Consider the following 15,851-nt stretch of genomic DNA (forward strand, 5'->3'; position numbering starts at 1 on the left):
TTTTGTTTGCAGTTGAATTTGAGGCAGAAATATACACATTTATAAACCGACCCCATTTTGAACTTTGCAGAAAAACTGAAGTGGTATTATGAAGTGCAACCATAATATCAAAACAGTACCATTAATGTTAAACACTTTTATAATTATGTGTGCAAAATTGATTTTGTTGCAACAAAACTGAAATATATAGTAAAATAAAAGCAAGAATAGTCACATGACACACAGGATAACATGACATATAGGATTACTTACAATTAAAGACAAATAGTACCAAAATTGTTAAATATACAAGATGAAGCATTAAAAGTTACTATAGTAAGGTATGCTACAAAATAAAAATTAGGCAGATTTTATTTAAAAACTTAATTGATTAAAATCCCATATTAATTTGTCAAGGCAACTTACATTACTTTACAATATGCTTACTTTAAGAATACTACTATACAGAAATAAGAAATCAATATGTATTCATTAGTGTCTAGTTAAAGAAAAACAGTTTTAGGATCAAAAGCAGAGTTAGCATTCTGTTGCTTGGCAACTATATTTTTAGGTATTGAATTCCAGAAGGGTTAAAATTCATTTTACTGAATTTATTTAAAGTAAAGCTTTTACCTTTGGCATTTTGGTAATTTTGTTTCTTTTTGTTTGTCTCTTTCTCCAACAGGAATTTCTGTAATAATTATCACTTAGTTTTTAAATTGCAGGAAGGGAAGTGACAATCGATATAGGAAAGGAAGTAAGCACAAGCCAAGGGATAACTAACTAATTCTGGTAGGGCATTTCAAAGCAGACAGCAGCAGTGAGTTCAGCAAACTGAGCCAAGTGAAGAATACAAAAGAAAAGGAAGATTTGGACAGAGAAAGGACAAAAACTAGAACCAAAAGTAAAAATATTAGAGAAGTTATATCATCAGCTGGGAGAGGAGTGGTTCTGTGCATTAGAAGCAGGGGAGGGCTGAGAGCCAGGACCTGTTCTTTATCTTGGCTTCGGGAAGAGCATGGGGATTGCTACCTGTGCCTGCAAAACCTGTATTTGTTTCCCAAGTGCCTACTGCTTTTGTCTGTACTCCAAATTGTTTACAGTAGTGCCCTTTCTTGCTTTGGATAATAGACTGTGTGTCACTGTATAAACAGCCCTTCCTTTCTGCTCTTTGTCTTCTCCCTTTTTTGCCTTTTCCCTCCATCTCCAATTTAAACAAAATTACATACATGACTCAATGGATCACTTTTTGGATTGCCTTTAATGTGACCAAATCACTGCTATGGTCTTTTGTACTGTATGACAACATGCTTTAAAACATCCTGTTTCTCCCTTTCATTTGCTATGGCTTATTTTTATATGTCTACCTGGCGTTTTAGCACAAAATAGTGTTCTGTTGCAAATAGTGGCCACTTAGCCTTTGCTTCATCTGGGTATTTTGCACAGAAAACATTTTACTTAATCTTTAAATATTCTTAAAAATATGGCTTTATGCCCAGAAGGCAGTTTTTGCTTTCCATAATCTGTTAACCAGTTATTTGCCAAAGTAACAATATAATTTTTCCCTGATTTAGCGAGGACCCCCAAAGTCCAATCTCTGAGACTGATACTCCAAATCCAACTAGCTAGCTCATGACCTCAGGACAAATGGGCTTCAAAGATATGCCCTCAAACCCACTTCTGTTTACAGTGTGATTGTTACAAGCTAAATGACCCATGCACATCCAGTTAAAGTTTAAATTTAACCTATTAGTTTGTGCCAGCTTTGTCCTTGGTACCTCCCTATACTTTTCCATATCTTGTTCTGAATATTACATTGCAAGTGTTGATGAGCCAGGAAAGTACTCCCTAACTGCACTTGGTACAAGGTATTTATGCAGCTTTGCTTTGACAGGTTTCCTATTTTCTAATGCCAAAGCTGACTTCAGCTTTGCAGTGTTGTGGGATACTTGACATAGGTGAACAGAACTGTGGGAAGAGCATAATACAATCAGTTAACATAACTTCCCAACACCCAGATACATTAATACCATGCACATAAAACCTAGTAATTTAGTGTACACAAAGCCAAAACAGATGTACTAACAAAATGATGACCCTAAAAAGGCAGAATGTGGACAGTGACATTGATCCTATTTGTTTTTAAAGATAAGATTTATGAACCTCTCCTTGTACCATTAAAAACCCTTCAGCATGTACAATTGTTTATTATTTTATACACTTAAAAAAATGCCCATGCTTCAAGTGTGGAGAGCAATACCACATCTGTACTTAACTTCAGGGGACTGACTAGATGGTCTCTATTTTAATTTAAAACAATGTGCCACAAGCCAGTAAATTCAGAGGACAAGACCAGCCCCTACCATTTACAGCTACAACCTTCATTTGTTTGGATTCACAGATGAAGTCACAAGCTATGCTGGGTCTGCTGGCTTCCTGCAGAAGAGTCTAAACACTGTTCTTCACCCGCTCATGGATTCCATTCTCATCAATGATCAACGGGGCATGAAATTCTTTGTTTTCCACATACTTTTCCAGACCCTAAAAGGAGAAAAATAGCTGCTGTTAAGAAGCAGGTGACTACAGCCCAGTAGGTTTAGCAGCATTAAGAATGGCTCTACCTGCAAACTTAACCTAGATACTTAACTAAGTGGGGTGAGCAAATTAAAGTGACATTCCAGAGCAGAAAGCTTTGGTTAAATAGTTAATGCTCTGTGCCCATCCGCATGACAACCTTTAACTAAAGATTATAATCATCATCTTAACCAGTTGTAAGATACAAGGTTCTGTTTTGTCTGAATGAGTGGCTCTCAGCCTTTCCAGATGACTGTATCCCTTCAAGAGTCCGATTTGTCTTGCATACCCCAAGTTTCACCTCATTTAAACTACGTGCTTACAAAAATAGAGATGTCACAGCACACTATTACTGACAAATTTGCTTATTTCCCATATTATGAAAAATCAACTGGAATATAAACATTGTACTTACACTGAAATGTATAGTATACAGAGCAGTAGAAAAGTCATTGTCTGTATGAAATTTTAGTTTGTACTAATATCGCTAGTGCTTTTTCTGTAACCTGTTGTTAAACTAGGCAAATATCTAGATGAGTTGGAAGACTTCTGCATACCCCCATGGGTACACATACCACTGGCCTAAACAGCAGGGCTCCTAGCATCACAGCTCTGGGGGCATGTCCCATCTACCAGGCTGCCTAAGGGTGGTTTTTCAGGGATTTCTCGAGGAGTTTGAGCAGCTCTGACAAAGGGCATGTATGCAGAGCAATATCTGCAGCAAGGTATTCTGGGAAGTCTTCCTGCACAAGGAGGAACGGCCAAGCCAGAAAATGTCTTGGGGCAGTCCCCATCTGCTCTGTGCCCAGTTGACCATAGGGTACAAGTTGCGTAAAGATGTGTCAACCTGGGCCACCTTGCCACCACGGTTCCCAGCCAAGTTTGGCCAATGCTGCTTAGAGCAAGCCACAGCAGTAACTGGTCACCAGCTCAGTTAAAAGGTAGGGTGGACAGGACACAAGAGGGAAGTTGTACGGAACTGATGTGTGTAATTCCAGCAGTCAAAGGGGCTGTCCTGTGGACTGAATTGGTTCTTTACAATAAGTGCCAGCTTCCGATTCGCTGAGCTGGTCTTAATGAAACTCAAAGCAAGGGCTCTAAGCTGCACAGGGAATCCAGCAATACTCCCTTCAGCTACTAATTTGCGGCCTACGTAAGAGGCAGCACCATGTACTGCAAGATGTTGCAGAATTTTGATGCATCCAGTTACAGTAGGACATACCAGTGACCTGTAAGACTGTTCTGATAACAGACTCACTGCCATATTCACCAAGTAATAGCTGAAGGGGTGATATTTCCAGAAAGCCAAAGCATATCTGCCTGCTGAGCAGGCACACAAAGCAGACTCCCCTAGGCATGGGCAAAGTCAGGCCCTGAATAGACAAACAGTCCACCTCCAGAGCATCAAGGATGCACCTTGCCTAACTCAGTAAAGCCTGGGTAACCTCATAACAGGAGAAATTCTGGGAGTCTCTAACAAGCCAACTCTACCCTCCCCTTCTCTCTCCTCCCCCTTCAATTACAGAGCCTGCTCTGAGACAGATCATAACTTGCACAACCCACTCGGTCACCTGAAAACTTCATTAAGCTAGTCTACAAATGCATTTTCAGCTGGAAAGAAGGGGGTGGGGGGGGAAAACTTACTTCTCCACCATAGGAGATGAGAGGAGAAATTTCACACTGAATGGGCAAGTCGTTAGCGTCCTTCAAACTATGGCAGAAAGAGAAAAGTTGTGTTAAACATGCTTTTAGTTGTGGTGACTATATCAGTAAGAGCCCTGGAGAATTCAGCCCTTAAACGCCAGCAGCCTTCCAGGTGTAAGCAGCTGCACTTTGTATAAGCAAACTGTGTGTGTTCACTAGTCCCTGATGCCAATGAAAGGGGCAAGTGCAGTATACTAAGGAATGAACATGGCTGGTACTCAGGCACTGCCTTCCAATGCCTGGCTCGCTCACAGGTTCATCAAGCCTCAACTGTGCATGCAGGATTGATGCTTGCTAAGCCTGAGACAGAGGCAGTGGCTGATTGGGGAAGACCCAGTGAAGTGACACAGTGTGATCCTGTTCTCTTGTTTCTGCATGATCAGCCCGTCCCCCATGTTGTATCAGACTGCTTGTCTGTAAGGGTGCATGAGGTGTAGCTGTTTCAGGGTGCCTCAGACTGTCTCTGGGGCATGCAGGGACTCCGGCCTAATGCCAGGGTTTTTCTTAGTCCAATTCAGAAGCTGGAGGTGTGTTTTTGGAGTCAGAAGAAGCAAACAATTGTGAGCTGCATCTAAAGTTTTGCTAACCTTTTTAAAATGAAATTTCTTCCAGGAAGTCACATGAGATGGATCTGCGAGAGCTTCCAAAGCAGATTTTAGAAGGCTTTAAAAAGTACTGATCTCCTGTCCACTGCTGTCCCATATTTAGTCACCATTGAGTGGCTCTCAGATCCAGTTTACTCAATTTGTAATTATCACCCCTGTACCTGAAGGCTAGATACTACTTGGCATGAGTCAGGTGGTAGATGTGGGACTGCTTGAGGACTGCATTTCTGACTCGTCTACAGTTAAAATGCTATAGCTGTACCACTGTAGTGCTCCAGGGTAGACATCACCTATACCAATGGAAGCTCTTCTCCCATTGGCGTAGGTAAGCCATCTCTCTGAGAAACAGTAGCTAGGTCAACATCCATCCACCTATTGCTGTTTACACAAGGACTTCGGTCAGCTTAACAACTCTGCTCAGGTTATGCCAACCTAATTTTCTAGTGCAGACTAGACCTAAATCAGTGAGGCTACTTCCAGAGCAAAGAGCTGCTCAACATGAGTTCAATGGCCATATTCTCTGTTTTGTGTTGAACAATGCTAATTCTGGCAGTGGCAGTCATTACCGGATGCAGTGCAAGGAGGACAGAATCCCACTTTCTCTAGGAGGCAGCATGATCTGGGACGCAGGATACTCTGGCTCTATCACGAGCCGTGCCACTGGCCTGGTGGGTGACCCATGGGCAGTCCCATCATATCTGTGCCTGTCTCCTGCCCCCCTTTGTTGTCTAGTTAGACTAAGATCTGCAGCAGGGCCTGGGCTGGCTCACTACATTTGTACAGCACCTAGCACAACAGGTCCCTGATCTCAGCTGTGGTCTTCTGTTTCTGCAATACAAATACCAACTTGTACTGGTTCTGCAGGGCAACCAGAATCATTAAGGGCTTTATATGAGAGTTAAGTGGATTCTGGGTGATAGGAAACACAAGCACTAGACAGACTAAGCTCTCTGGACAGGGACGGATTTTTGGTGTTTGTACAGTACCTAGATCACATGGGTGTACCTTCTAGGTACTACTACAGTACAAACAGAAAGACCCCTCTTTAACCATACCCCATTTCAAAGCACAGCCAAGAGAGCCTCAGGAAATCTGTTTGACTCTGAAACTAGAACTCATGGCATCTCAGGACAGAAGTAGAGGGGGAAATATGCTGGAGAGGTTGGTAGAACGGGAAAAAGGATGTGGCCCTCTACATGTAAAGGGCCAGGACATAAGCATGTCAGACTCAGCAATTCCACTCTTTATGTGGCTGGGTACATGTAGGGCTATGCTGATTATTAAATGAGACCTCAGGAAGATCTAGCAGATCTAGCAGTGTTCACAGTCATAAGCATGGCACTCTCTCCCATGCCTTAACGGTTATGTGGGAATGGAAAAGTTTGAATCCAAGCTGCTGGACAAGCTGACCAAAAAGTACTAGAGCGATGTTTTCCCTTCCTTTACTGATTTTTTATCTTGCCCAGATTCACAATGACTGATCACCCTTATCACCTGACATAGATCAAGCAGTTAAGGGGGGGGGGGGGCGGGAAAGAGGGGTGTGTGTGTGTGTCTCTCTCTCTCTGTCCAGCTCTTAGCTCACAATCAAACACTCCATCTTCACTGATGGTGGAGTGTCAGACACCAGCACAATCAGCGTGTTACTCCAGAGAGAATTCTGTGCCAAAAAAATTTAAAATTCTGCACACAATATTTTAAATTCTGGATATTTTATTTGTCAAAACACAAAATCACACCACTTATTTGCTGACAAGTATTACATTGCTAAAATTAAAATGGTGTGAATGTTTTGACAAAATATGCAGAATAAAAATTTAACGTTTTGATGCAGAATTCCCTCAAGAGTATCAGGGTTCTGTGTAGCGCCATCTGGGTGCAGGCAGCTCAGTGGAGGGGATCTGGATGCACAGGGGCTCACTGGGGGGTTCTGGGTGCAGGGGGAATGGAACTCTGCAGTGGAGTCCAGGTGAAGGTAGTTATGGCTCAGTGTGCGGGGGCGAGACTGGGGAGGTGGGGGTGTCTGGGTGCAGAGGGGGCTTCTGATGCATGGGGGCTGGGCAGCCAGAGGGAGCAGCTCCCCGTACAGTGACCCCTCCCCAAGTGGCTGAGGAGTCACGGGGCCAGGAAGTAGGGGAGGGGTCACTGTATGGGGAGCTGCTCCCCCTGTCCACCCAACCCCTATGCAGCTGGACACCCCCTAAATCTCCCCCCCCCCCAACCAAACCTTGCGCAGACCCAAACCCCCACCCCACCAAGACTCACTCCCTGAACCCAGATTTCCCTGCCAAGCCCCCTGCAGGCTTCCTATAGCTACAGAAGGTTTCTGGGGGTTGATCTGACTCTGCCCTGGCTGCTCTGTGCAGGGGAAGGGGAGGGGGAACAGGAACGCTGCCTCAGTCGTCATACTCCTCCCCCTCTGGCAGACCCCTTCCTTCCCCTGGGTGAAGATTTACCAAACAGACAAAACCATGCTGCCAGGGAGTGGTGAGTGAGCACTGGTGCAGCTTCTTTGCTTCCCCACAGAAAATGGTTTCTGTGGAAAAGCAAAGAGAAGGGACATGTTTCTGCATGTGCGCAGTGGCGCAGAATTCCCCTAGGAATAGCATTTAAAATGAATCACAGAAGCAAGCAGCAAGTCTGAATGACCACTGTCTCCTAAAGAGTTCAAGGCAGACCTTATCTCAAACACGTACAGGACAAGGCTCCTGGGGCAAATAGCCCCAATTCCTAACATTTTAAGGAAACGGTTTTCCAGTTAGTTTCCCTAGTGTGAGGCCTGAGATGAACACTGAAGAAGATGGTCTCCATTTATGGCTTGAAATACATAGACTCTCTGGAAGTACAAGTTCAAATGCCAGCTGATGGTAGCTAGAGTTCCAACCAGCCTCTGGTGCAGGAAGAACAGTTTGACAGAAGGCCACAATGAACCCGTGCCTACTTTGCAAGGCCCTGAAGAGCTCTCATGCCATTTTCACATGGTTCGCTCTCACCTATTCCCAGTGTGTATTGGATTCAGATCCACTTACTAAAGAGAGACAGCACAGCCACAGAAGGGAGCTGAAGTCTTTCCTGGCTCCTGCATCAGCAAAACTGTAAACCCAAATTCCAACTGCCAGGCTAAGTTCTGCCTCAAGTTACACCACTCAGTCTCACTGTTGAGAGGAGCAATAGGAATGAACACACACAGGCCTGGACTTGAGATAGGTCCAGGCAAGAACACATGGAATATTATAAATCATTGATTTTGGATCTAGTGACCATGAGAAGCAACAGATACAGGATTCTTTAGCAGGACATGCTCTCAGTTTCCCCAGCATGCACCCTCGCTACCATTCTGTTAGTAGCTCCCAACCAGAAGCCAGTCACCATGAAAGCGGTGCACACCAACCAGTGCGAACTGCCACTCACCAGGCACTTGGCCTTGCAGTGAAATGCAGAGCCTGTTAGTACCTAAGTACAGCCCCATCACCATGCATGGCACACAGCCTGGCACTGGATATTTACTTGCAATTGACATCAGCTGTGATGGCATCTGGCTTTCCACTTGTGAAGCTGTTATGTGGGAATAAATAAGGGTTAAAGAGGACTGAAACAAACTGAAAGAGAACTAAACCAAGTTAGGAGGTAAAGCGGTTTGTCAGCCCCTTCCTGGAACCCCCTAGTAGTGATGGCTGTGGAGGAGAGCTGTGAGAGGGATGGCCAGCAGCAGAGAGTACAATTGGTGGTGAGGATGCATAATAACTCTAGCTGCTCCTTCGGATAGGCTGTGTAGTGGAGAACTCTAGTAACCTCTTCACCATATTGAACAAACTCAGCCCAACTGCCTGAGCTGGTCAGGAGCCAGGGGAGGGCAGCTCTCACCAGCAAAGTTGCATGCAGCTACCTTTAATGCAGAGGTCGGCCTACAGGAGACTAGCAATACAACACTGATCTTCTGCCCATAGCAGTGGCCTTGGACCACATGGCAGAGCTCCACAAGCCATATTTCACTTGTGGGCGGCACTCTGACCACTATTGAGTGGTGGCCAGCTAGCCATCAGCTCCAGGTAACAAGTCTGCACAGGCTCTTGGAGGATCTGTTTGCTGGTTACTGAATGGTTGCACAGTGGCTGGGAACTATTTGCTAATATTTTCTCTGATCTGAATCCATGGGATGAAAAGAATTCTCTTATGTACAGACCAGACAGACCAGCCACTACCCCCTACTCAAGTCAGGTGCTCAGCTGAGTAACAGAACTACGTCAACTGGACAACACGAGTCAAACGCAGCCAAGCCTTTCCAGAAGGAGCCTTTAAACCCTGAGGGCAGGAAGAGTACTCTCTGGTAGGACAGCCAATGGGGCTCTCTTGTGCTACCAAGACTAGATCGCAAACTGGGAATGTGATCCGCTCCCACCAGCCATTGAGATGGTAAAGGAGACTGCTCCTTGGGGATGGAGCAGGGTAGGGCAGCTAACAGCAACTTACCGGGGAATCGCAGGGATACGGGTGCCATTTTCATCCACAAAGTGGCCCCCAGCATTGAGGACCCAGCAATGGTGCAGCGACATAAGGGCATGTCGGGCAGTGGTGGGGTTGTCTTTCCCATTCTGACTGTCTGCATTCTTCAGAGGAGAAAACTCATCTTCACGCAGCACTTCGTACACCACAAACTGCCTGGAGTGGGGATAAGGCAGGAATGGCTTGGTGTCAAAGAGAAGAGCTTTGCTACAGATTCCCTTTATTCTTGCTTGTCTGGAGTTGGAAGGAAGCCTCCCTGCTTCTCTCCATCCCAGAGACTTGCCAGCAACCAGCAGCACAGATAATGCCAGTGGCCTCACAATTAGCTCCTCTGGGCCGAGATACTGCACCCACTCAGTCTGGTAAGTCCATAGCCACCTAAGCCTTACAGCCCTGAGCCTGTCTCCTGCTCTGAGCATGGGGAGTAACACACATTTTTCTTGTTGCTGGAGGTGGCTTTTGTCAGTCCAGAGACCAATCTGCTCTGACAAGAGCTCCATGATTCAGGCTGTGCCCAACAGAGGGTGTGACCAAGATGGCTGGCAGTGCCTCAGAGGGAGAAGCTTCTCATCCCAATTCCAGGAAAATGGCCTACCTCAGAAAGAGTGTTTCTGGTCCCACTCCCCAACCTGAGGCAGGGAGTGACAGCAGCCCACAATGGGAGACCACGTGGGGGCCAGAGCAGGAAGCATAGAACTTCCCAACCCTGCCCTGCTGCTTCCTCACTTGGCTAAAGGGCAGTGCCAAGTGCACCAGACAGGTGACAGGGCAGCTGCCAGCCTGCAACGAGGCAAACGAACAAACCAGGGAACGAAGACTGGACAGAACTGGGCACCAAAACTGGCTCTTGCAGCTGGACCCAGAATCCTTATATGTACCAGCCAGAGTCACCACAGTTAGCCCTCCCCGACACTGCTGAGAGCCACATCATCTGCATGTGACAGCGCAGCTTCCTACACGGTTTGTAATGGAATCCAGAGTGTAACTCTGCACTGGGGAGGAGCCCTCTAATCAAGCCATGTTGTCCTTGTTGGGAGACCGCAGCCGCCAAGCCAGCCGGGTCCATGCTGGGTTATAGCATACCAACACCAACACAGTAATTGCCAGTAGCACCTAGCATGTCCTGCTCCTCCTTTGAGCAGCCCCGGGAAGAGGCTATTGCAGTATTCTACCACCTGAGTAACAAGCAGCAGCGCCCAGGGCATACTTGGCAAACTGGAAGATGTCAAAGACGAACTTCTCCATCTTGATGCCATTCGGTTTGTCTGGCTTGACCAACTGCCCACTGGTGATGTCCACGTATGGAATCTTCTTCTGGGCCACATGGTGCTTCAGCTGAGGTTCATAAATGCTGCCAGGGCAAGAAAGAGGAATCAAAACCTCCTACAGTTAGAAAGCACGTTCTAGCCACCACTGTCCTCCAATCATTCTGGTCCAGGAGCAGCTGGGAGGGGGTGTATTGTCCTCCCAGCTGCCTCTTCTTTTGGTTGCCCAGCCACCTGCACTTTGCTTACCCTATGGCCAGAATACAAAAAACTAAACTCCCTACAACCTGCCCTCCTCCTGCTGTTGGTCCCCCATTTGATGCCCCCTGGATCAAACCATTCTGTCCCCATCTTCCCTAGTTTCTGGGAGTGTTGGCAGGCTCACAACCTCCTCTGCAGGTTGTGCAGCTGGAGTGGAGGAAGCCCAGGTACACCAGTGCTTTCACCTCCTGCTGAAAGACAGGAGAGCAGAGAAAATTGGTGGACAGAGCACGATGCTTATACTCCAGGCCCAGTGCTGTGCACATGATGTTCCTGAGGGAATTGTGGAGGGGAAGCAAGCTCATATACAGAGCCAGATCTTGGCCCTGGCCTCAATGCTTTGTTGGCTGCACATATGCATCCTAATGCCTGTTATTAACTTTGCTAGATAGTCTAGTTGGGTTTCAACCCTTGCTAATTGTGCTTTAGTTTCTAGAAGCAGTTTTTGTTTTGTTTCTTTATTTACCTGTCAGCGACCATCCCAGTCCACATATTCCCAGCCCCAGCAGCCACCTCCCAGCTGCCCCACATCCACAAAACAACATGCTCCATTTACATTAAGGAATGAAGCAATATTAACCAGTCCCAGTCTTGCCAGGGACAGAGAACATATCGGGTTGATGGAAAAGAGGATTTAGGGCATTGAGAGCAAGAGGAACTATTCTAAAGTGGTGAGACATCTGGAGAATAACAGTGTGACGCCCACTCCAAGGAGCACCAACTTTCATTCTGATGACCATGTGAGTACACATGCCAGAAGGCCACCTGAGGCTACAGTAATGGCAACAATGCCTACTGCAGCTGGTCCCTAATCAGTCATGACAGCTAGGGCTGCTGCCAGTAGTGCAATACAGTCAGGGCAGGTAGGGACTGTGAGCCTGGGGGACCGGTGTTACAATTCATTCCAGACATAATGGGAGAGCGCTCATCATGTCCAGACTCTCAGCTGTAGGGTGACCAGACAGCAAGTATGAAAAATCGGGGTGGGGGAAATAGGAGCCTAAATCCCTCCTGGCCAGGGGAAAGCTCCTCTCACCTGTAAAGGGTTAAGAAGCTAAAGGTAACCTTGCTGCCACCATGTCAAGGTTCCTCCCCCACTCTGAACTCTAGGGTACAGATGTGGGGACCTGCATGAAAAACCTCCTAAGCTTATCTTTACCAGCTTAGGTCAAAACTTCCCCAAGGTACAAAATATTCCACCCGTTGTCCTTGGACTGGCCGCTACCACCACCAAACTAATACTGGTTACTGGGGAAGAGCTGTTTGGACGCGTCCTTCCCCCCATATTCTCTGTGTGTATATAAAGTCTGCTGCAGTTTCCACGGTATGCATCCGATGAAGTGAGCTGTAGCTCACGAAAGCTTATGCTCAAATAAATTGGTTAGTCTCTAAGGTGCCACAAGTACTCCTTTTCTTTTTGCGAATACAGACTAACACGGCTGTTACTCTGAAACCCCAAAATCAGGACATCTGGTCACTCTACTCAGCCGTACTGTCTGCAAAGGTGTAAGCGGCTCTTGTTCCCAGGTGGCAGGGGGTCCCAACCTCAGTGAAGCAGGAATCTAGTGAAGACAGAGGTAGTTTGCCATTTTACCCATGCCACTTCAGGGTGGGGGTTTGGATTGCTGGTTCTGAAAGCTGGCTCTATAGTGAGAGCAACACCAGCATGGTACTTTACCTAACTTGCACATTGAGGTTGATTTCTACTTCCTGAGGGGAGCCACAAAGTTCAGAGAACAGCCTCATTCTGATCAGAGATGTCAGTCTCCTGCCTTCCACCATTAGCTTGGATTTTACTGCACATGGTGAGCATGAACACAGCCACTGGGCTGCTGCTGAGGGAAGGTGGTTGTGAAGAAAGGGGCTAGGAGGAGAAATACTAGTGCCAGAAGGAGACACTCAGGCCCCACCCCTTATCCTACTCTGCTTTGGGAAAGCTACAACCCCTGTAGTGTTTAACAGAAAGTGAGATGGGGCCCAAGAGCTTTTGCCTGATTGCAACAGGACTAGGCTAGATTTCCAAGTCATAGCTCTTCTCTTTGGCACTGCATTAATACACAGCCCGTGGCCCCAGCTTGCCCGTACTTGACAACATCTCTCAGAAAGGACACTGTGAGGTAGTGATTGGCAATGTTGCCTGCGTTGAACAGCAGCCGGCCATCGGAGCTACGTTTCTGTGCTGTGGCCAGGGAGATCTCGCTATACTCCACCACCTGGTACATGCCATCCACTCTGCATACCACGCCCACTGGCTCCATGGGGTTTGTCTTCTCAACCACCTGCCCAGAGAACACACAGGAGAACTCAGATGAAAGGGCATTTGTCCAGGAAGTCCCTGTAAGTGAAGTGGGTTACCACAGCCAGTGCAGAAAGGGGCATGAGTGGGAGCCCCTCGCACATGGGCTCACAACTTTTACACTGCCATTTTAGGTGATGCTTTTGTCCTTGGAAAGAAAGAAAGAAAGAAAAAAAAAAAAAAGATAAATCAACCCTCTTTGTTCCAATCTGTTCTACAGCTCTGCACCCTCCACCCAAGCCCTGTCCCCTGCATGTGCTTCCCTGGCACCTGCCCCTCTCCCTCACAGGCTACCCAGTCCTCTGCTTCCTTCTCCCAGAAACATTGTCTGCCAGGAAAGGACTTCACTCCCATAGACAGCTCCTCTCCTGTGGCAAAAAGAACGAGGAGTCCTTGTGGCACCTTAGACTAACATTTATTTGAGCATAAGCTTTCGTGGGCTAAAACCCACTTCATCAGATGCATGCAGTGGAAAATACAATAGGAAGACAGATACACACACACACTGAAAAAATGGGTGTTGCCATACACACTACAACGAGAGCGATCAATTAACTAATTCATTCACTCATTATAGTGTGTATGGCAACACCTATTTTTTTCATGTTCTCTGTGTGTGTGTGTATACACACACCCCCCTCTTCCTACTGTATTTTCCACTGCATGCATCCGATGAAGTGGGTTTTAGCCCACAAAAGCTTATGCTCAAATAAATGTTAGTCTAAGGTGCCACAAGGACTCCGTTCTTTTTGCTGATACAGACTAACACGGCTACCACTCTGAAACTGGCAGCGTCTGGTGCACCAGGGGAAGGACAGAATACTGCTGTCTCCCTCCTGCTAAGGGCACTGGCTCTGCAGTTGGTAGGACACTCCATGCTCACAGTGCCCGTGGAGAATCGGAGGACATGGAGCTGGGGAGAGAAAACGGAGCTGTGAGTGGTCTGCCCTTTGGGCAGCATTGCACAGGAGCTGAATGAGACTGTCTAGCCACACTGAAACAGGCCTTGCACACAAGGGTCATTAGGGGAGGCAGCAGGTCTCTGACTGCCCTCTGTGGCAGGCTGGCTGCTCACCTTGGTGCTGAACACAAGAGAGTCTGGGCCAGCTATTGGAATTTGAAAGATTCCGCTGCCTTGGGCTTTCTGAAAACCTGGCCCTGGCTGCGGACGCTGAGCTTTCCTAGACCTGGCTTGTGGTGCTAGCTCCCCCTTTGTGTTCTTCCTCAAAAGAGGCTGGATGCATACAGAAGTGGTTCCCTGGGGATGGAAGCAGGCATGTCCCGAAGGCTCTTCCACGGAGATCTTTAGTTAGAGATGGATACGGTGAGTCACGGCAGACATGGTTTTAAATCCCCAGAGTATCTGGTGTTCAGCAGTGGTGGGTGGTGCATGGGAAGCCCTGTGTGGCACTAGAGAAGAGTCTTATAGGACACCCAGCTTTACCCTATCTCCAGGGCACTCCCCACTCAGAACTACAAAGTACCAGCTCCCTCCTTGGGAAAGTCTCCTCGCCTGCATGGAATCTGAAGGCCATTCTGGTGCAAACCGAGATATCCAATCACAAGTGCTAGCACTGCTGCTGGTGGGGGGAGGAGCTCCTCTTGCACCCCAGGTATATTCTGTACCTAGCAAAAACAACTGCACTAGTTACATGGAGCTGCAATCCCTGTAGGTGCCTGCAGACATATGATGTCTGGACACTGAAGTGCAACGGAATGCCAGTAATGACTGCACTACATAACAGGAGAAAGGGCTTTGACTTAATACCACTAACTCAGTGCCTTTCATGCAGGAATCACTAATGTTAAATCTCACCACATCCTGGTGAGGAAAGTCATTTTTACAGGTGGATAAGCTGAGAAATAGATGTGAAGAGACTAGGCCAAAGTCACACAACAAGGGTTTGTTTACAGAAGTGGCTCCAATTGACATTAGTTTAGTTAAACTGGTGCAACTTGTGCATTCGCACTCCTATTGTTTAAAATTAGTTAAATCTGCAAGCTAACCTATATAATGGGTTATGACTCCAAGCTAAACTTAAACCAGATTTAAAGCAGATGCAAGAATGTCTACACACAAAGTTGCAGTGGTTAAATTAAGCAGGTATAAAAATCACACATTTCCTTACAACTTTGGGTATAGTTCTAACTCTATGGCAGAACTGGGAATAGAAACCAGGAATTGCAATTGCAGGTCCCCATCTATGCACAAGACCATGCCTCCCTACCATTCTACAATAGGAGCTTGTTGTTGAATAAACACACGTATGACAGGTATACACTCCCATTATAATATGGATGAGATGTTCAAGTGGCTGATAAAAGGCCAAGCCAGTTAGGAGTTGTCTTTTACTTGAACCAAGCTTCACTGAGACATGGGCCAGAATCAAATGACCTCAGCCAGCCAAGCAGCAGGCGGACACCCCCTCCAACAAAACAGTATGCAGCACTGTTTAGAAAAATCAGAACTCTGTAGAGGTTCACATATCCCACAGAGATAGCATATGGTACCAGGCAGCACTAGAATGTATCAGGTATTGTATTTTGTCCAGGCTTCCATTATAACCTATTATTTTCAAATGTCCATCACCTCCTGAAATATTTGCTTTTGGATGAAGTTTCCCTTGCCTGATCTCAGCCCAAACAGTGGAGTTTGAGCATAAT

The 15,851-nt window shown here is 46.6% G+C and overlaps 1 protein-coding gene across 3 annotated transcripts in view; it reads right to left on the minus strand.

The window, feature by feature from the left end:
- Positions 1–394: 394 nt before the first annotated feature.
- UAP1 (UDP-N-acetylglucosamine pyrophosphorylase 1) overlaps positions 395–15,851 on the minus strand; it is a 32,434-nt gene continuing 16,977 nt past the window's right edge. Inside the window, exons 5-10 of one of the 3 annotated variants that reach the window (XM_084636677.1) lie at positions 12,977–13,170; positions 10,573–10,716; positions 9,333–9,521; positions 8,370–8,417; positions 4,198–4,264; positions 395–2,520 (exon numbers count right to left, since the gene is read on the minus strand). In XM_084636677.1, coding sequence (XP_084492803.1) covers positions 2,428–2,520; positions 4,198–4,264; positions 8,370–8,417; positions 9,333–9,521; positions 10,573–10,716; positions 12,977–13,170 — 735 coding nt within the window. In that variant the 3' untranslated portion in view covers positions 395–2,427. The remainder of the gene's footprint in view (positions 2,521–4,197; positions 4,265–8,369; positions 8,418–9,332; positions 9,522–10,572; positions 10,717–12,976; positions 13,171–15,851) is intronic. The other 2 variants (XM_084636679.1, XM_084636678.1) reach the window with 2 other exon arrangements.

This window comes from Lepidochelys olivacea (assembly GCF_965140295.1).
Source record: "Lepidochelys olivacea isolate rLepOli2 genome assembly, chromosome: 8".
Taxonomy (NCBI): Eukaryota; Metazoa; Chordata; order Testudines; family Cheloniidae; genus Lepidochelys; species Lepidochelys olivacea.